The following is a 15,608-nucleotide window of genomic DNA, read 5'->3' on the forward strand; positions in this document are numbered from 1 at the left end:
CAGTTTTTTTCCCTCACCATGTGGAGTTTTACATGTTAATTATTAAGATGTATAAGGCATGTGTGTACCCACGCTTTAGGCACCAGCTACCTTCTTCTAGTAATAAATTCTCACTCTCTTCACAGACTCTCTCAAGTAGCTTACGTGTGAATTCTGGCTTTCAAAATAACACCTAGCATGTTCACATTCCATTGTTGTGAACAATCGTTTGGAAAAGTGAAACAATGGATAAGAAATGACAACTCCCAGATAGCAGACCGATGTTGAATCAACGTGCCGCTGTCGATCTTATATCGTTGAATCAACGTTGACACCCAATGTTGATACGTCATCAATTTTGCACCCTCGATTAATATCGTTCCAACATTGAAATCCTTACAAAACCTAAACAAAAAAATATTGTAATATTAAATGAATAAAATATAAAAACATGGCTAGATTTGAAATTAATTTTAATTGAATCGCACAACAGAAAACTTCATGAACGCTCCGTAAACTTATTTCAAACTTAAGCCTCCTCCTCTTCTGAGGAGCTTCGCTGCGAACCTTGCCACAAATGTGGTCTGGGGCATAGGGTAGCCATTACTCAGGACCAGAACCCGCCGCGATAAGTAAAACAGCGAAGTAGCGCCCCCCACTGTCATGTTATTTCCTGTTTTATTTTGAAGGCTTCACCCTCCTTGTGTCTGTGTACTTGCCCTTTCTCATGTCGCGTAATCACCTTTTGTTTCCACCTGTTCCCCATTTCCTGTATATATTGCCTGAGTTTCCCTTGTCTTGTCTTACTATACAGTGCTGCTCGAAAGTTTGTGAACCCCACAGCGATGGTCAGATTTTTTGTAAAAAAAACTAAAATAACCTTATTAAATGTTAAGTTATACCCAAATCCACAATACTGACATTCCAAATAATGGACTGAAACAAAAGAAATAGTTATATTGTCATTCTTTATTTAACAAAAGTGGTTGATTTAAGAAAAACTCAGATATCATGTGTGCAAAAGTATGTGAACCCCTTCAGTTAATAGGATATTGCGCCTCCTTTTGCAGAGATTACCTCAACCAAACGGTTTCTGTAGTGACTAATCAGCCTCTCACATCTACTTTGGGGGATTTTTGCCCATTCTTCCTTGCAGAACGCAGTCAGTTGAGAGAGGTTTGATGGGCGTCTGGCATTAACTGCTCGCTTCAGGTCCCGCCACAGCATTTCAATGGGATTTAGGTCAGGACTTTGACTGGGCCAGTCCAGAACATGAATCTTCTTCTTTTTCAGCCATTCCTTGGTTGTATTGCTGGAATGCTTTGGATCATTATCATGTTGCATGATCCACCTTCTGCCAAGCTTTAACTTCAAAACAGATGGCGTCAGGTTATGTTCTAGGATTTGACAATATTCCTCAGAATTCATGATTCCCTGGACTATGTGGAGTTGTCCAGGTCCTGAGGATGAAAAGCAAGCCCAGATCTTGACATTCCCACCTCCATGCTTCACTGTTGGGAGAAGGTTCTTTTGGTGGTATGCAGTGTTGACTTTTCGCCAGACATGGCGGTTTTGGTTGTGACCAAACAGTTCAATTTTGCACCTACATCAGTTGATGAAAACTCTTTTTAATTTAGTCTCGACAACACAACTGTTAAAAAAAACAAAAAAAAAACTACTGAATTGATTGATTAGGAAATCAGGTTGAAATAATAGAAAATTCCAAAATGTTGAGGGGGTTCACAAACTTTTGAGCAGCACTGTACATGTTGATCATGTCAGCCTTGTTTTGTAGCTATCATAGTAATCTAGATATTATCCTCCATTTGGAGTGTTTTGTGTGTGAATTTTTTATCTTAGTTGTCTTGGCTTTTTCCTCCGTTTGGAGCGTTTTATGTTTGTACTTTTCCTCCTTTTGGAATGCTTTTTGATCATAGTTGTCTTGGCTTATTTTCTTCCGCTTGGATCGTTTTATGTTTGTACTTTTCCTCATTCCTGCATGCCAGCTGAAGAACCTTGGTTTTCTTAATTAAGTTTTTGTTTCCAGAACTCCGCAGCTGAGTCCGCCTTGTTTTCTCAGCCTGACACACACCACCAAAAAACAAAAAACAACAAAAAATGTTTTTTGTTTTTTGCGTGTGTGTTCAACCTATTGATTCGGATTTAGCTTTGGAAAGAGATACATATGAGACATGTTTTTTCACTTTTTTTTCCCAAAGTATAATTTTTAAAAAACTTGTATGTATGTATGCATGCATATATGCATATATATATACATACATACATACATACATACATACATACATACATACATACATATATATGTATACATACATGTATGTATGTATGTATACATACATGTATGTATGTATGTATGTATGTATGTAATAATTATGATAAGTTTCAAACTTGTTACTGTCCCACCAAATTGTTTTAAAACAAGAATAAAGTAAAAAAATGCTTGCTCTTTATTAAATGCTTCATTGAGTCCACTCAAATCTGCTCAAGCTGCTCAGTTAGACACAATGAGTTGCCACAGAAACTGTTTAACAAGCTAAACAATGATTGATGCATGCGGCGCTTTGAAGCTTCGGCTTCCAAGTGTCTCTGGCGAGATCAAACGTTGACATCTGTCAATCATCGTTAACTTTAATAAGCAACTCCAGTGCACTGCCTGACCAAGAAAAGCAGAGGGAGGGAGAGTGAGACTTGTGATCGGATCAGGACAGCTCATCTGTATTTATTTATTTAATTTTATTTTTTTAAAAAGCCGTGATGAATTGAGGGTGCGAAGTAGGGAGGGATCACTGTGGGTCTTTCCCTTGAATGCCAATCACAGCAAATGCACCATTTCTTACAATTTCGGCAACTTTGTCACATTGTGTCGCTGTCTTCCCGGTCAACCACGATCACAACTATTTTTCGACCATAACTCCCACTCATCCATAATTGGATGGCTTAATTTTCACTTATATTTCCCGGTCAATCATAAATCAACTATTTGTCAACATCAGTTCATCAACTATAAAACAATGTTAACCCAACCATCGGCTGACATACCACAGAACAACGTTGTTTCAACGTCACTGTTGTCATCAGTATTGCTAAAATTGATTCAACATTGTTGATTGTCAAAAATTTCAATGTCAACCATAGTGATGATTTTGATGTTTATTCAACGTCAGTCTGCTATCTGGGTTGCTTAGACCTTGAGTTCACCTAATTGTTGACACTCATCAAGTGGTTCGTGCTTGAGGGCAACTTTAACTTAAATTCCTCATGAAAGGCAAATATGAATGATAAGTCCCACAAAATATGTCGGCTGTAGAAGCACTGCTGATGTTTACCATTTTCCTTGTGCGGATACTCTCTGCCCATGATGGAGCAACGTCGAAACACCATCTTGTTCTCAGTGAGCGTGCCCGTCTTGTCGGAGAAAATGTACTCGATCTGTCCCAAGTCCTCTGTAATGTTCAGAGCTTTACACTGTATTCGGCTGTCTGTCTCCTCATCATAAAGGTCTACATCATGAGTGATGAAGAAGATCTGGCCAATCTTCACCAGCTCAATGGAAACATAGAGGGAAATTGGGATCATGACCTGAAAGAGGATATGACAATAAATCAAAAATCTGGCTTAAGACAAATCCAAAGGTCAAGACTTGTTTCCACCTGCAATAGGATGATCATGCTGAAGAAGATGTAGAAGCTGGACAGACTAGGGCTGTCCACATGGCCTTTGTCGTCAGGCACCAGGTAAGGGGGCACACCAGGTAGTGCCTGACGCCAATATAAGTGACCTAAATGTGTGTGGACAGGAGGCTTAATCACATCGACTGGCACAAAGAAGGAGGCTATTTTTGGCGCCACACCTTTCCTCCCCCCGCCCCTATCGTCATCCAGCACATTTGGCTTGGGGCCAAAGTGACCGATCAACGGCTGGTGCAAATGAAATGTCCCCTCACAAGTGTAAAAGCTTTTAAGCATAAACTGATGTGCATAATGATTTCATACTTTAGTTATGTAATTCATCACTGACCTAGTGCTCCGACCAGACACATGGCGAAGAGCAGAATGACGCAAAAGATGACGTCCACATTCAGTTTCCGCTCCAGTTTGCTGCGTTTGTATCTTGGCCCGTTGTTGTTCAGCATTGATTTGGTTTCATGTCCTTAACAGTGGGATGAGAAGGCGCTAGCATTATGTTAGCGAGAACGCGCACTCAATATGAGCCTAATTGGGCCAAACACTGGAAGAAAATTGAATATTATCCTTTCAAAATGCCTTTATCCAGAAAGCAAATCAAGCATATTATGGTTACAGATCTTGTTTTGGCTTTTATTATGTGCTAACAAGTCAATGGTAACATGCTAATGGGTAGATGAGTGCATCTACTCATCACTAGCATATTACCTTACAGATCTAAAAAGATACTGTAGACGGATAACATCTTTGAAGTGTGAACAATACCTGCGTAAACCACGAAACCGACAGCGTGGTCGGTATTTCTGACAGTGCAACCTCGAAGCAGCAAACTCTCAATTCCAGCGCCCACCTTTTCTTTATTTGGTTTCTCCCTGTGGCAGAAGAAAGAATACTCGTTGTTAGACATTCATTGTTGATGTCCCACATTTTCAATTGTCTGCCTTTTAGGCCACAGCTGGGCAGCAAGAAGAGACGAGCTCTTCGATTTGTAACTCCCAGGGAAATTGATTAGAGTCTATTACAGCTCTAATGATGCCTCTGATGGCATCAGAAAGTGCAGCGAGTGGGTAGGAATTAGGTTTTGCTGTGCTCTGAAAGGTTTCATGAATCCATCCAGGCATCCATCTGCTTGTACTGTGAAACCTCCAACGTCAAATCCCTTAAGATAATATTTTTCGGGAGTTGGAAATTATACTTTGAATGTGGTCAAACTTTTACTTTTTGTGAGCCAATTACTTTGATTTGGATATTCTGTGACTAGTGAGTTGTGCCATTGACCTGATTGTGTGGTTTGACCTAGAGGTTCTAAGTCAGTCGTTCTTAACCTTTCTAAAGGTAACGAGTTTCACATGTGCATTCACCAAACCCTTCGGAATTTAATAATGAAGCCGTTTTTTGTGTGTGTGTCCATAGACTCCACCATCAGTTGACAGGACAGCTCCCACAGACGTTGCGCCACGCCTTCCCGTAGGGGGCCGACCCAGGCAGAACGTTGAGGTGGCTTTCACTGTGATAAACAGGCGCTGTGTTCTAACGCCAGATTTAGGTGGAAATAGGATGAAAGTTTTACTGCATACAAGCAGACAAGAGTGCCTCAAGAGTGATTTGGTCTAGGATTCAAGGTAATTATTATGTTAAATAGCACCATGCATGCATTTTGAAACTGTGTGAAAAAAATCAATGGATAAAATTTGCGTAACTTTGGAAAGTTTGAAATATTTACGTAAAATTAATGATCACTGTCCGTTTTTTTTCTTTTAACCAAGAATCTAGACGTTCATATCTATAGAAACTCTGTGATTTAAGCATTTATTTACAAGAATTTTCAATTTAAAAAGCTCTTTTTTTCGTGACGGCTGCTATGTAGGATTACACAATACCATAACGTTTTCTTGAAATATTTACGTAAAATGAACGATAACTGCCCGTTTTTTTGCTTTTAACCAAGAATCTAAACTGTTTTACGTTCATATCTATAGAAATTCCACGATTTAAGCATTTATTTACAAGAATTTTCAACTTAAAAAGCTCTTTATTTTGTGACGGCCGCCAAGTTGGATTTTGGATCGCTACACAATAGCGTAATTCAACCTAAATAAGTTGTGATTGTAAGTAGAAAATTGCAAATTTTGACTTTGTTGAGTAAATTTAGGATGTTAAGTTAGGAAATTTAGGATTTTGGATGATTCTGCATACTTTCCTTAAGTATTCAGTTTTCTGATGTAAAATCATTTATTAGCTGTTGAAAACTTGCACTAAATTCAAATTAAATTAAGTTGCTATTTTTTATATATTGATCCTGAAAATACAGTATATCTATATTTGGTGATTTTTGTGCATTTAGCGTAAAATTTAAGATTTTATAGCCGTTTTATACTTGTATAAAAAATAATTAATCGGTTTTTACTAGGGAACGACTTTGAATTTTTTTTATGTCGCTGCTCACAGAGACTCATATATGCCTGTTTTGGTTATAGGTCGCTAGCGGCTTTGGTTTTGAAAATATTTGAATTTTAAGTTTTTGAAAATAAGCCCCCCACAGACCGGCCCGAGCACAGTGTCCCTTCAACAGATAGTGAAGTCTATGGGCTGTCAAATTCAAAACCGATATAACTCAGCTAGCAAGCAAATTCCCCTTGAAATGTATTCAAATTTCTAATTTCCAACAAATAAATTTGGTGTTTTGCAGTTAATTTTACATTGGAAAAGGAAATTTCATGTCTACATTCTTTTATTTATTTATTTATTTCACTTTTAACCAGTCCTGTTCAGGTGCTTAGACATGGAGAATAGGAATCCCACGCTAGTAATAGTGATCCCACGCTACTTCGCGCTTCAACCGTCGCGCCCTGAGTACATTTTTTTTCAATTAAAAAAGAAAACAAATACAGATGAGCTGTCCCGAACCGATCGCAGTCTCACGCTCGCTCCCTACCTCCCTCTCCCTGCTCTTTGTTCGTCAGACAGTGAGCTGGAGTTGCTTATTAAAGAAAACGATGATTGACACACGGTTAAGCTTTGATCTTGCCATAGACTCGACCTACAAAGCGCTGCATGCGTCAATCATCGTTTAACTTGTTAAACAGTTGCTGTGGCAGCTCATTGTGTGTAAGTGAGCAGGTGGAGCAGATTTGAGTGGATACTCAACGAAGCATTTAATAAAGACAAGCTTTTTTTTTTACTTTTTAAAAAAAAAATCTTGTTTAAAAATAATTCTGTGGCACAGTAACATGTTTAAAACTTATCATAACTAATACAGTTAAAGTGCTTAAAAATTTTATTAGAATATAGGCCTATATATACATAAAATTTTTAATTTAGTTAATTTAGTTTAGTTTTAATTATACTTTGGGGAAGAAGGTAAAAAAAACATGTATCTATGTGCAATGATAGATCTGAATAAATATATATATATATATATATATATATGTCGGCGGGTGCGGTACTTCGCGGTTTTTCACTTATTGCAGTGGGTTCTGGTCCCCATTAACCGCGAAAAACGAGGGACCACTTTACTCCCTTTGTGGTTGTTCATCATGTCTACATTCTCATTTTATGGTCACATCCTTGCATCACATACTATTTTCATGGCGTGAAATGTGACGCAAAAGTTTTTTTTTAATTATCTGCGTTCTGCACACTGTTTGTAGGTCAGTTATACTTTCTCATACTAAGTGTGGGTCAACCTTCCACTGAGCAAACCAGTTTCTCCTATTAGATCTAGGGCAAGAACTTGAAAGAAATGGAATAAAGCCTGTAAACTGGGGTCAACCAGTCCAAAACCTAGTCTCAAACGACACTTGGCCTGAGTTCAATCGAACTCAGGTTAAGAACCACTGTTCTAAGTGACTATATAGCGTCTTCTGCCTGTCATCACTTGTTCAGCTGCCAAATACTTGTAATGCATGTGCAGTAATTAAAATGTATAACATGTAATACCGCTTTTCATTCGCCATTCCAGTAAATCATGTTTTAAATCTTTTTACCATTTTCATATCACAATGGTCCACTTCTGTAGTAGTCATTTTTAATTTATGTTCAAATATGTGACTGGTTTTATTTCCCAAATACTTTTTCCAAAGATTAATTGGAACTCTTGTAAAGCAATCCGAACAATTCAAAATTTACCAGTTTGGCTTTGGAGGTTCAACTGTATAAGATACTCACACGTAGCACTTGAAGTAATTCAGATTGTTGTTGGGTCTTTCGCACACTACGACGCTTTTGAAACTCTCAGGTTCAAATTCGGGCTTCTGTGGAAAGAGAGTGGGGCATAATGTCAGTAGGACAGTCCTGCCACAGTGGCATTAGTTCAGAAACCCTTCAATTCATTGGTCACAGTGCAGAAACGTGCGGTACGAATCATACATAAGGTCGGATTTCTCGATCACACCCATCGTTTATTTGCTCTCTCAAAACTATTAAAAATCAAAGATCTTGTCAACTATCATACAGCTATAATGTTATTTAAATACAAAACCGATTTAAGGTTCATGAGAATATCCATAGTCTGCGAGGCTCTGGAGATTTCATGCTACCAAGATTTCGAACTACTTGCAAACGTTTTCGTGCGAGTGAAACAATTTAGACAATCATTTCAAGCAGTGTCAAAATATCCAAAAATTTAAATCGTTGTATAGAAATATGGTCTGGTCACAGTATAATGACATTTGCTGACAATGTGTGTTGCTGTTTTTGTCAATTGGTGTAAATATTGAAATTATTGTTAATGAGCCAACTTTAGTTGGTTGTCTGTTGGTTTAGTTGTTTTTGTCTGTTTTCCCTTTTTCTTCGTTTTCATTGTATGAACAGGAGTATCCCACGAAGTAAGGATGCTGGACAATGAGATCAGGGGTGGGATAAAATAAAAAAATTTCTACTTCTCACTCCCTTTCGAGTGCAATTATTTTTGTTGAATTGTACTGTATGTGTTTTGGTTTTTTTGTGGGTGCATGCTCAAAATAAAAAAGCTTCATCGTCATCATCAAACCCTGTAAGGCCGCACTTGAGGTGTTATCCGATGACGAGTTCATATGTTCAGTAAAACACGTTAGCTTACTTTTGTTTTCCCCGTCATCACGACTAACTTGAATAGTGAGTGAAATTACTTATTGTTCTCACCGTGACACAAAGGCCAGGAACACATTTCCTCTCTTTAAGGTTTGTCTCGCCATCCAGATTGGACGTCTCTATGTGGCACGTGTAGCTTTGGTTTGAAGTGTGCAAGAGCAGGAGGTCTGCAGGGACGATTTGGTTGCAAAGTGCCTTCACAAAATCGCCTACACGCACATCCTTCCAACGCCGCTCCACAAACTTCTTTTCTTTCCTGAAAGATCCACTGTTATTGTTTTCACAGGAGATGTTGGATTTGTACACACATGTTGGCCTAGCTACATCACTCATAGAAGTTGGAAGTGGAAGCAAGATGTCTTTTGGCCCTGAGGGTTTCCAAGGAAAATCCTGTGTAGGTATCTTTGCTGTCTAACTAGCAGTGACAGACAACTGCAGGTATGCTGCCTTACATGTACGACCTGATCGGGTGGCTACCTTACGACATCACACCTGGAACACAATGAGCTGAAGTCATTGTGTTATTAGAATGTTGTGTTTTATAATGCGTCACTATCAAGCTCATCACCACAATGTCTGTCTATATATCTTGTTATTTATATCGTGTAGTTAGATAGCTGTCAACTATCTAACAAGTTATCTAGCTTTTCCTTTTTAAAATCTAACAAGCTATCTAGCTTTTCCTTTTTTAAATATTTGTAAAAAGTAGGACAAAACAAAAGCAAAATTTAGCTGGTATTTGAATTGACTATTAAAAGAATATTTGAGTTAACATGCAATTTTTCATCTACCTGCGGTGCTAAGCTTACGTGTTACTTTATAGTGAATGCATGGGTATTACGTTAGTATTAACTGATACCATATAAAATGAACTGGTCCCAATTTTCCTTTTAATGAAAAAAACTTAACATATATTCAACTAGCTTTACTAGTATTCAGTTTAGAATCAATAAAGAAAAATGTGGCCTTAGACCTCCAGAGGCGATTGCTTTAAGACTGCAAGGGAAGCTCAGCTTCCCCTAAAAAGTAAAAAAAAAATCAAATGTATACTGTGTACACAGTGGTGAAAGTGGGCCAGAACGGTCAGGAACACAGTTCCGGTATAAGATTCTGGGCAGGAACGCAGTTCTGGTATACGACTCAGGGCCTGAATGCTGTTACGATACAGGGTGCTTTGATTCCAAAAATATGACGGCAACTGTCAAAACGCTATGTAAAAAAAAAATGCTAAGCTGCCACACATGCATTTCATCTCCAAGAAGATAACAATCCACCAACGTCAGATTTACATACAAAAGTGTTAACAACAAGCATAATAAAGTGCTTGTGTAGCGTAATCCGTTTCCAACGATATTTATTATTTATTTTATTCCACGGACGGCATGGAGGTTTCCCCAGCTGCTGCAATTATCAGTCTGACGATGATGAGTCACGTCAATATGCGAATGCACGCAGCAAAGCAAAACGCCTAATGTGCACTTTGGACTTATACTAGTATTTGTTCATTTATGTTAGGCTACTTATTCATTTCCTTATGATTTAAAAAAGTAAATGTTTGGGCAATCTTCAAAATATATTCCATTTCACTCTGCATAATGTAAGTCATTTGTACTTATTTTTCTGAATGTATGTTACTTCTACCTTTATTATTAAAAAAAAGAAAGAAAGCAAAAGTAAAGGTTTACATTAACTTCAATTTTAATATACATCTTTTGTTCTTAAGTAGTTAAAATTGAGATTTGGCATTTAGTATGTGAGGAAATGAGAGAAAATAAAAATTAGGAGATGGAGGTTGGGGTTATTGCTGTTTTTGTTAACTTTTAATTTGCAAATCACTGAAAAAATACAATTTTGAATGAAAATCAGTTTTTGTATATGTTATAGAAATAACTGTGCCAAAACAGTTTTCTTTGCATTTCAGTAGTTTTAGGAGGTTTGACAGATAGATAGATAGATAGATAGATAGATAGATAGATAGATAGATAGATAGATAGATAGATAGATAGATAGATAGATAGATAGATAGATAGATAGATAGATAGATAGATAGATAGATAGATAGATATAAATAAATAAATAAATAAATAAATAAAATTTCTTGCTCAGTGGCGACCTTCACGTCGGGGAGTTCCAGCAAGAAATTCTAGCCACTTTCACCCCTGTGTGTACACTGTGTACGTGTCATTGACTAAATACAGATAGCCCCTGGGTTACGAACCAGTTGCGTTCCTAGGCTGGCGATGTAACCCAAATTTTCGCGTAAATTGGAATTAATCCTTTAAGTACCACAAGATACCCCCTAAACCACAAAATAACTGTGGAAAAACATGTATCATTCGTCATATTAATAAGATAAAGTAAAAAATAAGATACCGTGAGGAACGTTATGAATGCCAACAATTCCATGACTATTGGCATAAAAATAAAAATAAAATTGTTTTTAAACTATTCGGGCTGTACTCTCGAGTGGGTTGCCTTGCTGAAAGAAAAGGGCGCTGAGGAAAGAGTAGGGAGGCGAGAGAAGGGGGATATCATGGCCACTCAGGTCGCCAGCATCCCCTCTCTTAATGCGAGCCCGCCGTCCGAACTCAAATAAACGGATCGGGACCCACAAAAGGAGCCAGCTCCACGGTGAAGCAGCAGCATGAGAACAAGGAATTGGGACCTGACGATGTCAGGAACTGCAGAAGGAGGGGACGCTGCTGGGGGAGGAGGGGAACCTGACTTGTCAAGAACTAGGTACTGTTTACGCGACTGGAAAAAAAAAAAGGGACTGGTAGGACCTGTCTGCGTTTTAGCTCAACTTTTGTTGAGAATTAGCTAGTTATCACTGGCTTTTTTTGCAAAGTTTAACAGGCATTTAAACAGTGTGTATGCTGTGCGTCTCCAGAGTTGAGAGTGCATTGTTTCACTACAGCGAAACGAAACGAGTCATTGGTAATGGGAGGAGCTTGGCTAGCCCAGACACTCTGATACTCTGCATGATGACTGAATGATCTGTCTAGCCCCTATCACATACACTTGAACACCGTTTAAATCCCGGGATTGAACAGGCAGCCCTTTTACGTGAAAGCAATTTCCCAGGTCGACTGACACAGAGATGACGCGAACATTTATCGAATCATGTATTAGTATAATGTCCAAGAGTTTCCCGGGAAGCAGTGTGTGTGAAAGCAGGCGTTAAATTCACGGGTCACAGAACAATGGCTGATGACTTAAATATCATGGCGATCCAATCGTCACTTCCTCTTTTTTCGCAGTTAGATGAAAAGCGGTAAACAAACATCGCAATTATCATCATAGCAAGCTGGAAATAGTTAAATTAAATTGAAAACATAACGAAATTAAATTGCTACTGGATCGTAGAGCTGAGGAAGAGAGTCCATCGTCCATCCTTCATTCATAAATCCCTTTTTGATTGCTAGCGAAAAGTGATTTTGTTGTATTGACATCCGCGGGAGGCATTTTTCAATTTTCATTCTGTTGTTTTTTAGTGTAACCAGAGACTTTCAATAGAGCCCACTCACATGACGTCACAACCACGCCTCCGCGCCATAATGTCTGTCAACTCCTCGTGTTAACGCATTACCGCTACGTAAATTCCTCCTATCATGGCGTGTTTTTCTGCTCGCTAACATTAATAATCAAAATGGTGAAGGCGAGTGTGGCGGTTGGTTGCATTAACAGAGAAGATAGACGGAGAGGCTTGAAGTTCTACCGCATTCCGAGAGACCCGGAGAGGAGTGCGAGATGGACTGCTGCAATTCGACGAGAAAACTGGGCACCAAACGATCACCACAGATTATGTAGTAGTCATTTTATATCTGGTAAGATGCATTTAATATATATTTAGAGGGTTTTGGGCTGACAACCACAACTAAGATCATTGCGAGGCTAATCGCCGACAACACACAGTTTCAAATTCAAGATGCTTATTTCTTCCACCATCATTATTTTTTGAATAATATTTAGCTGGTACCAAGTGAAAGAAGCTGGCCTCGTCTACGGATCATCAGTTAAACAGGTGTGTCCACACCTTTTGCAAAGGGGGCCAGATTTGGTGTGGTAAAAATGCGGGGGACTACCTTGGCTGATTTACATAGAACAATATATTTAAACACATTTTAGCAAGCCCTTCTGTGTGTCACATTTGCTTTATTATTATTATTATTTTAATTCATAATTTCAACAATCTCGTCTTTGTGGCGTTCTCTTTCGACACTCGGGCTCTTGTGAAATACTGCTGCTGTGAAATTAAATTAGCTTCAAGTTGCTTTAATTTCTCGCTGCGTATCTTCCCTGTAATGTTGTACATGTTAGCGTGTCTTGTTTGTTAATATCGCGTCACATCGAACTCTTTGAAAACAGCGACTGTCTCTTTGCAAATGAGGCAGACACAGTTGTTGCGTATTTTATTGAAGAAATAGTCCAATATCCACCTATCCTTGAAGCATCAGCCATCGCAGTCAACTTTTTTTTTTTTGATTGTCGCCATTTTAGAAAATTGGCAGTAAAGGGTCACACGGGGGTAATGTTGCTTAGAGTGCTGCTGTTAAAGTTTTTCAAACTTTCGTGAGAACACGCTGAGTTTTTGTGGACAAGATAGTTGTAAATATCAGTGTAGCAGATGTCAGGCAGAGACGGCGAAGACAGCGGGTCGAAAGATATCGATTTAGGCATCAAATATGGATCTGGCGAATGGATCGACCGAAGCTTTTCCACATAACGTCTTCTGTGCGACACATCTAATGGGTTTACAGCGTCTGAAAGCACCGGGGCTTCCATGAATTGCACTATAAATTGCACGACAAATTGAAACCATTGAGAATACCGATAAACAATGACTGACAATATGGCGGCCGGATACAGCGACACGTCATTGTGTGACGTTGGTGAGTGGGGTCTATATCACCTAGACTAGCGAAAGACTTGTGTTTGGAGACTTGACTTCAGGCACTCAAGTTTCTTTCCCTACCGAGCAGCCGTTGAGCCCCTCCAATGTCACAAAGCACTCACAGGTGGGCACAGTTTGAACTTTCCCTCATTGAAAGACCAGAATCCGCCGCTGCCTTAAACAACCTTACTGAGCTGGCTTTGAAGTACAGTAAAAGTATTTTGTTTGGCTCACTTAAGTTGAGCGCGAGAAGAGTGACAAGACTAGGAAGTTGAGATACAGTAAATGAGATGGCACATATGATAAGGTGCTTCAAAGCTTTGTTTGAATTTCGGAAAGAAGCCATCCATTTGGTTGCATTGGCTTTAAAACACTTTCATTTGTGAATTGCCGTTGTAGTGTTTGTCTTGGTTCTGCACTGGAGGCCACCTGAATTGATACAAACAGATAGGCCTGCATACACAGCACAGGCTCTCTAACATAGCTGCTGACTAATTTTGTGCAAAATAAGAAAGCAAGTAGCTGCCGGTTGAAATGACAAACCGTTGCAGAGGTTAAATTCATCACGGGGAAGTCTTGCAGAACCCATTCCGCCTTACAAGCAAAGGAAACACACACTTCCCTCCTCCACCATCTCCTCTCACTGTACTCCAAAATCACACCGCTGAAAGGGTTGGGGAAAAAAATGACAGTTTTATCCTCCTTTGTAAATTATTCATTTTACACCAGTGATTCAAAAATAGATACCCGCTAACCTTAGTGTCTCTGCTGACACAACACCCGGTTGAGGCTTTCATCAAATGTGCACAATGCTGTGGCGAGATATACTGTTGTGAGCCTCTTCAAAAGAGGAATAATCTCCCACACAATTTCTATTTCTAAGTCAAGAATTCCCACAGGGGGCTCAAACGCAGAGGAGGATGAGAAAACACACACTCACATATACACAAACTCTGGGACGATGCGCACACTCATGCAGACGTTTAGTTTGATCAAAAAGGTGGCATGAATGCACCACTTAGGATGTTACCCGCTGTAGATGAAGCACGGCATGTTATTGAGCTTCTTGTCCGACTGGTACCTCCTGAAGTCCTCCCAGGCATCTTTGAGTGCAGTGAGAGACAGGATAACGCAGATGGGGATAAGAGCCACCTCAGGCTGGAAGGCATTCACCACAGGCACAAAGTTGAGGATAGCCAAGCCAACGAAATAGAGGTTTGCCAGACGATGAAACTGCTCAAAAAGGTTCTTTGGAATGAAGAACAGGAGTGTATATTTGGTGGTCTTGATAGCATTTCCCGGAAAGTAGCGGTTGGGTTGCCTAGCCTTCGCCTGGCCTTCGTAAGGCAGATTTGACACCAAGTGACGGAGGTCATTCTCGCGTAACCTTTGACCTGTTAAGGCCTCCCTGATTCTGGCCACAGGGTTCCACCACGCCATGGAAGCGCTCTCTGTTCCGCTGCTTCTCAACAAGCTTCTTTTCTTTCCATCTTTATGCCGTCTCGCACTTCCGAGCTTGTGTGTGTGTTTGAGGCCTGATTCAGACAAGTGACAGCTCCTGACTGAGTAGCTCCACCCTTAGCATTGACAGGTGTGTTCACATTCCTAAAGTTTCCCAGAGAAGTTAAATACAGTGTGCATAAATCTCAATCCTTTCTTCTTTTTTAACCTGCCCTGTTTAGTTGCTTAGTCATGGAGGCGGATCTTTATTTATTTTTATACCTTTTCAGATAACATATACGCTACATGTGATTCATCGTTCCGGAATTTACCCGATTCGATACCGTAATTTCCCGAATATAAGGCGCACCCGTGTATCACACGCACCCCAAATTTACTTGTAAAATCTAGGGAAAATTATTGCACCCGTGTCTAACGCGCACCTTAATTTTAGCACCAATAAATAGAAGAATACAAGAAAACAGAGCTTGTGTACAGATACAGAAATGTCATTTTACTGA

At 39.3% G+C, this 15,608-nt stretch overlaps 1 protein-coding gene across 1 annotated transcript in view; it reads right to left on the bottom strand.

Annotated features, from left to right (window-relative positions):
- Positions 1-15,289, bottom strand: part of atp10b (ATPase phospholipid transporting 10B) — a 47,326-nt gene extending 32,037 nt beyond the window's left edge. Inside the window, exons 1-7 of the mRNA XM_057849346.1 lie at positions 14,678-15,289; positions 8,805-9,009; positions 7,851-7,936; positions 4,449-4,555; positions 4,018-4,149; positions 3,651-3,778; positions 3,327-3,579 (exon numbers count right to left, since the gene is read on the bottom strand). Coding sequence (XP_057705329.1) covers positions 3,327-3,579; positions 3,651-3,778; positions 4,018-4,149; positions 4,449-4,555; positions 7,851-7,936; positions 8,805-9,009; positions 14,678-15,087 — 1,321 coding nt within the window. The 5' untranslated portion in view covers positions 15,088-15,289. The remainder of the gene's footprint in view (positions 1-3,326; positions 3,580-3,650; positions 3,779-4,017; positions 4,150-4,448; positions 4,556-7,850; positions 7,937-8,804; positions 9,010-14,677) is intronic.
- Between the last annotated feature and the right edge of the window lie 319 nt (positions 15,290-15,608).

This window comes from Corythoichthys intestinalis, chromosome 11, assembly GCF_030265065.1.
Source record: "Corythoichthys intestinalis isolate RoL2023-P3 chromosome 11, ASM3026506v1, whole genome shotgun sequence".
Taxonomy (NCBI): Eukaryota; Metazoa; Chordata; class Actinopteri; order Syngnathiformes; family Syngnathidae; genus Corythoichthys; species Corythoichthys intestinalis.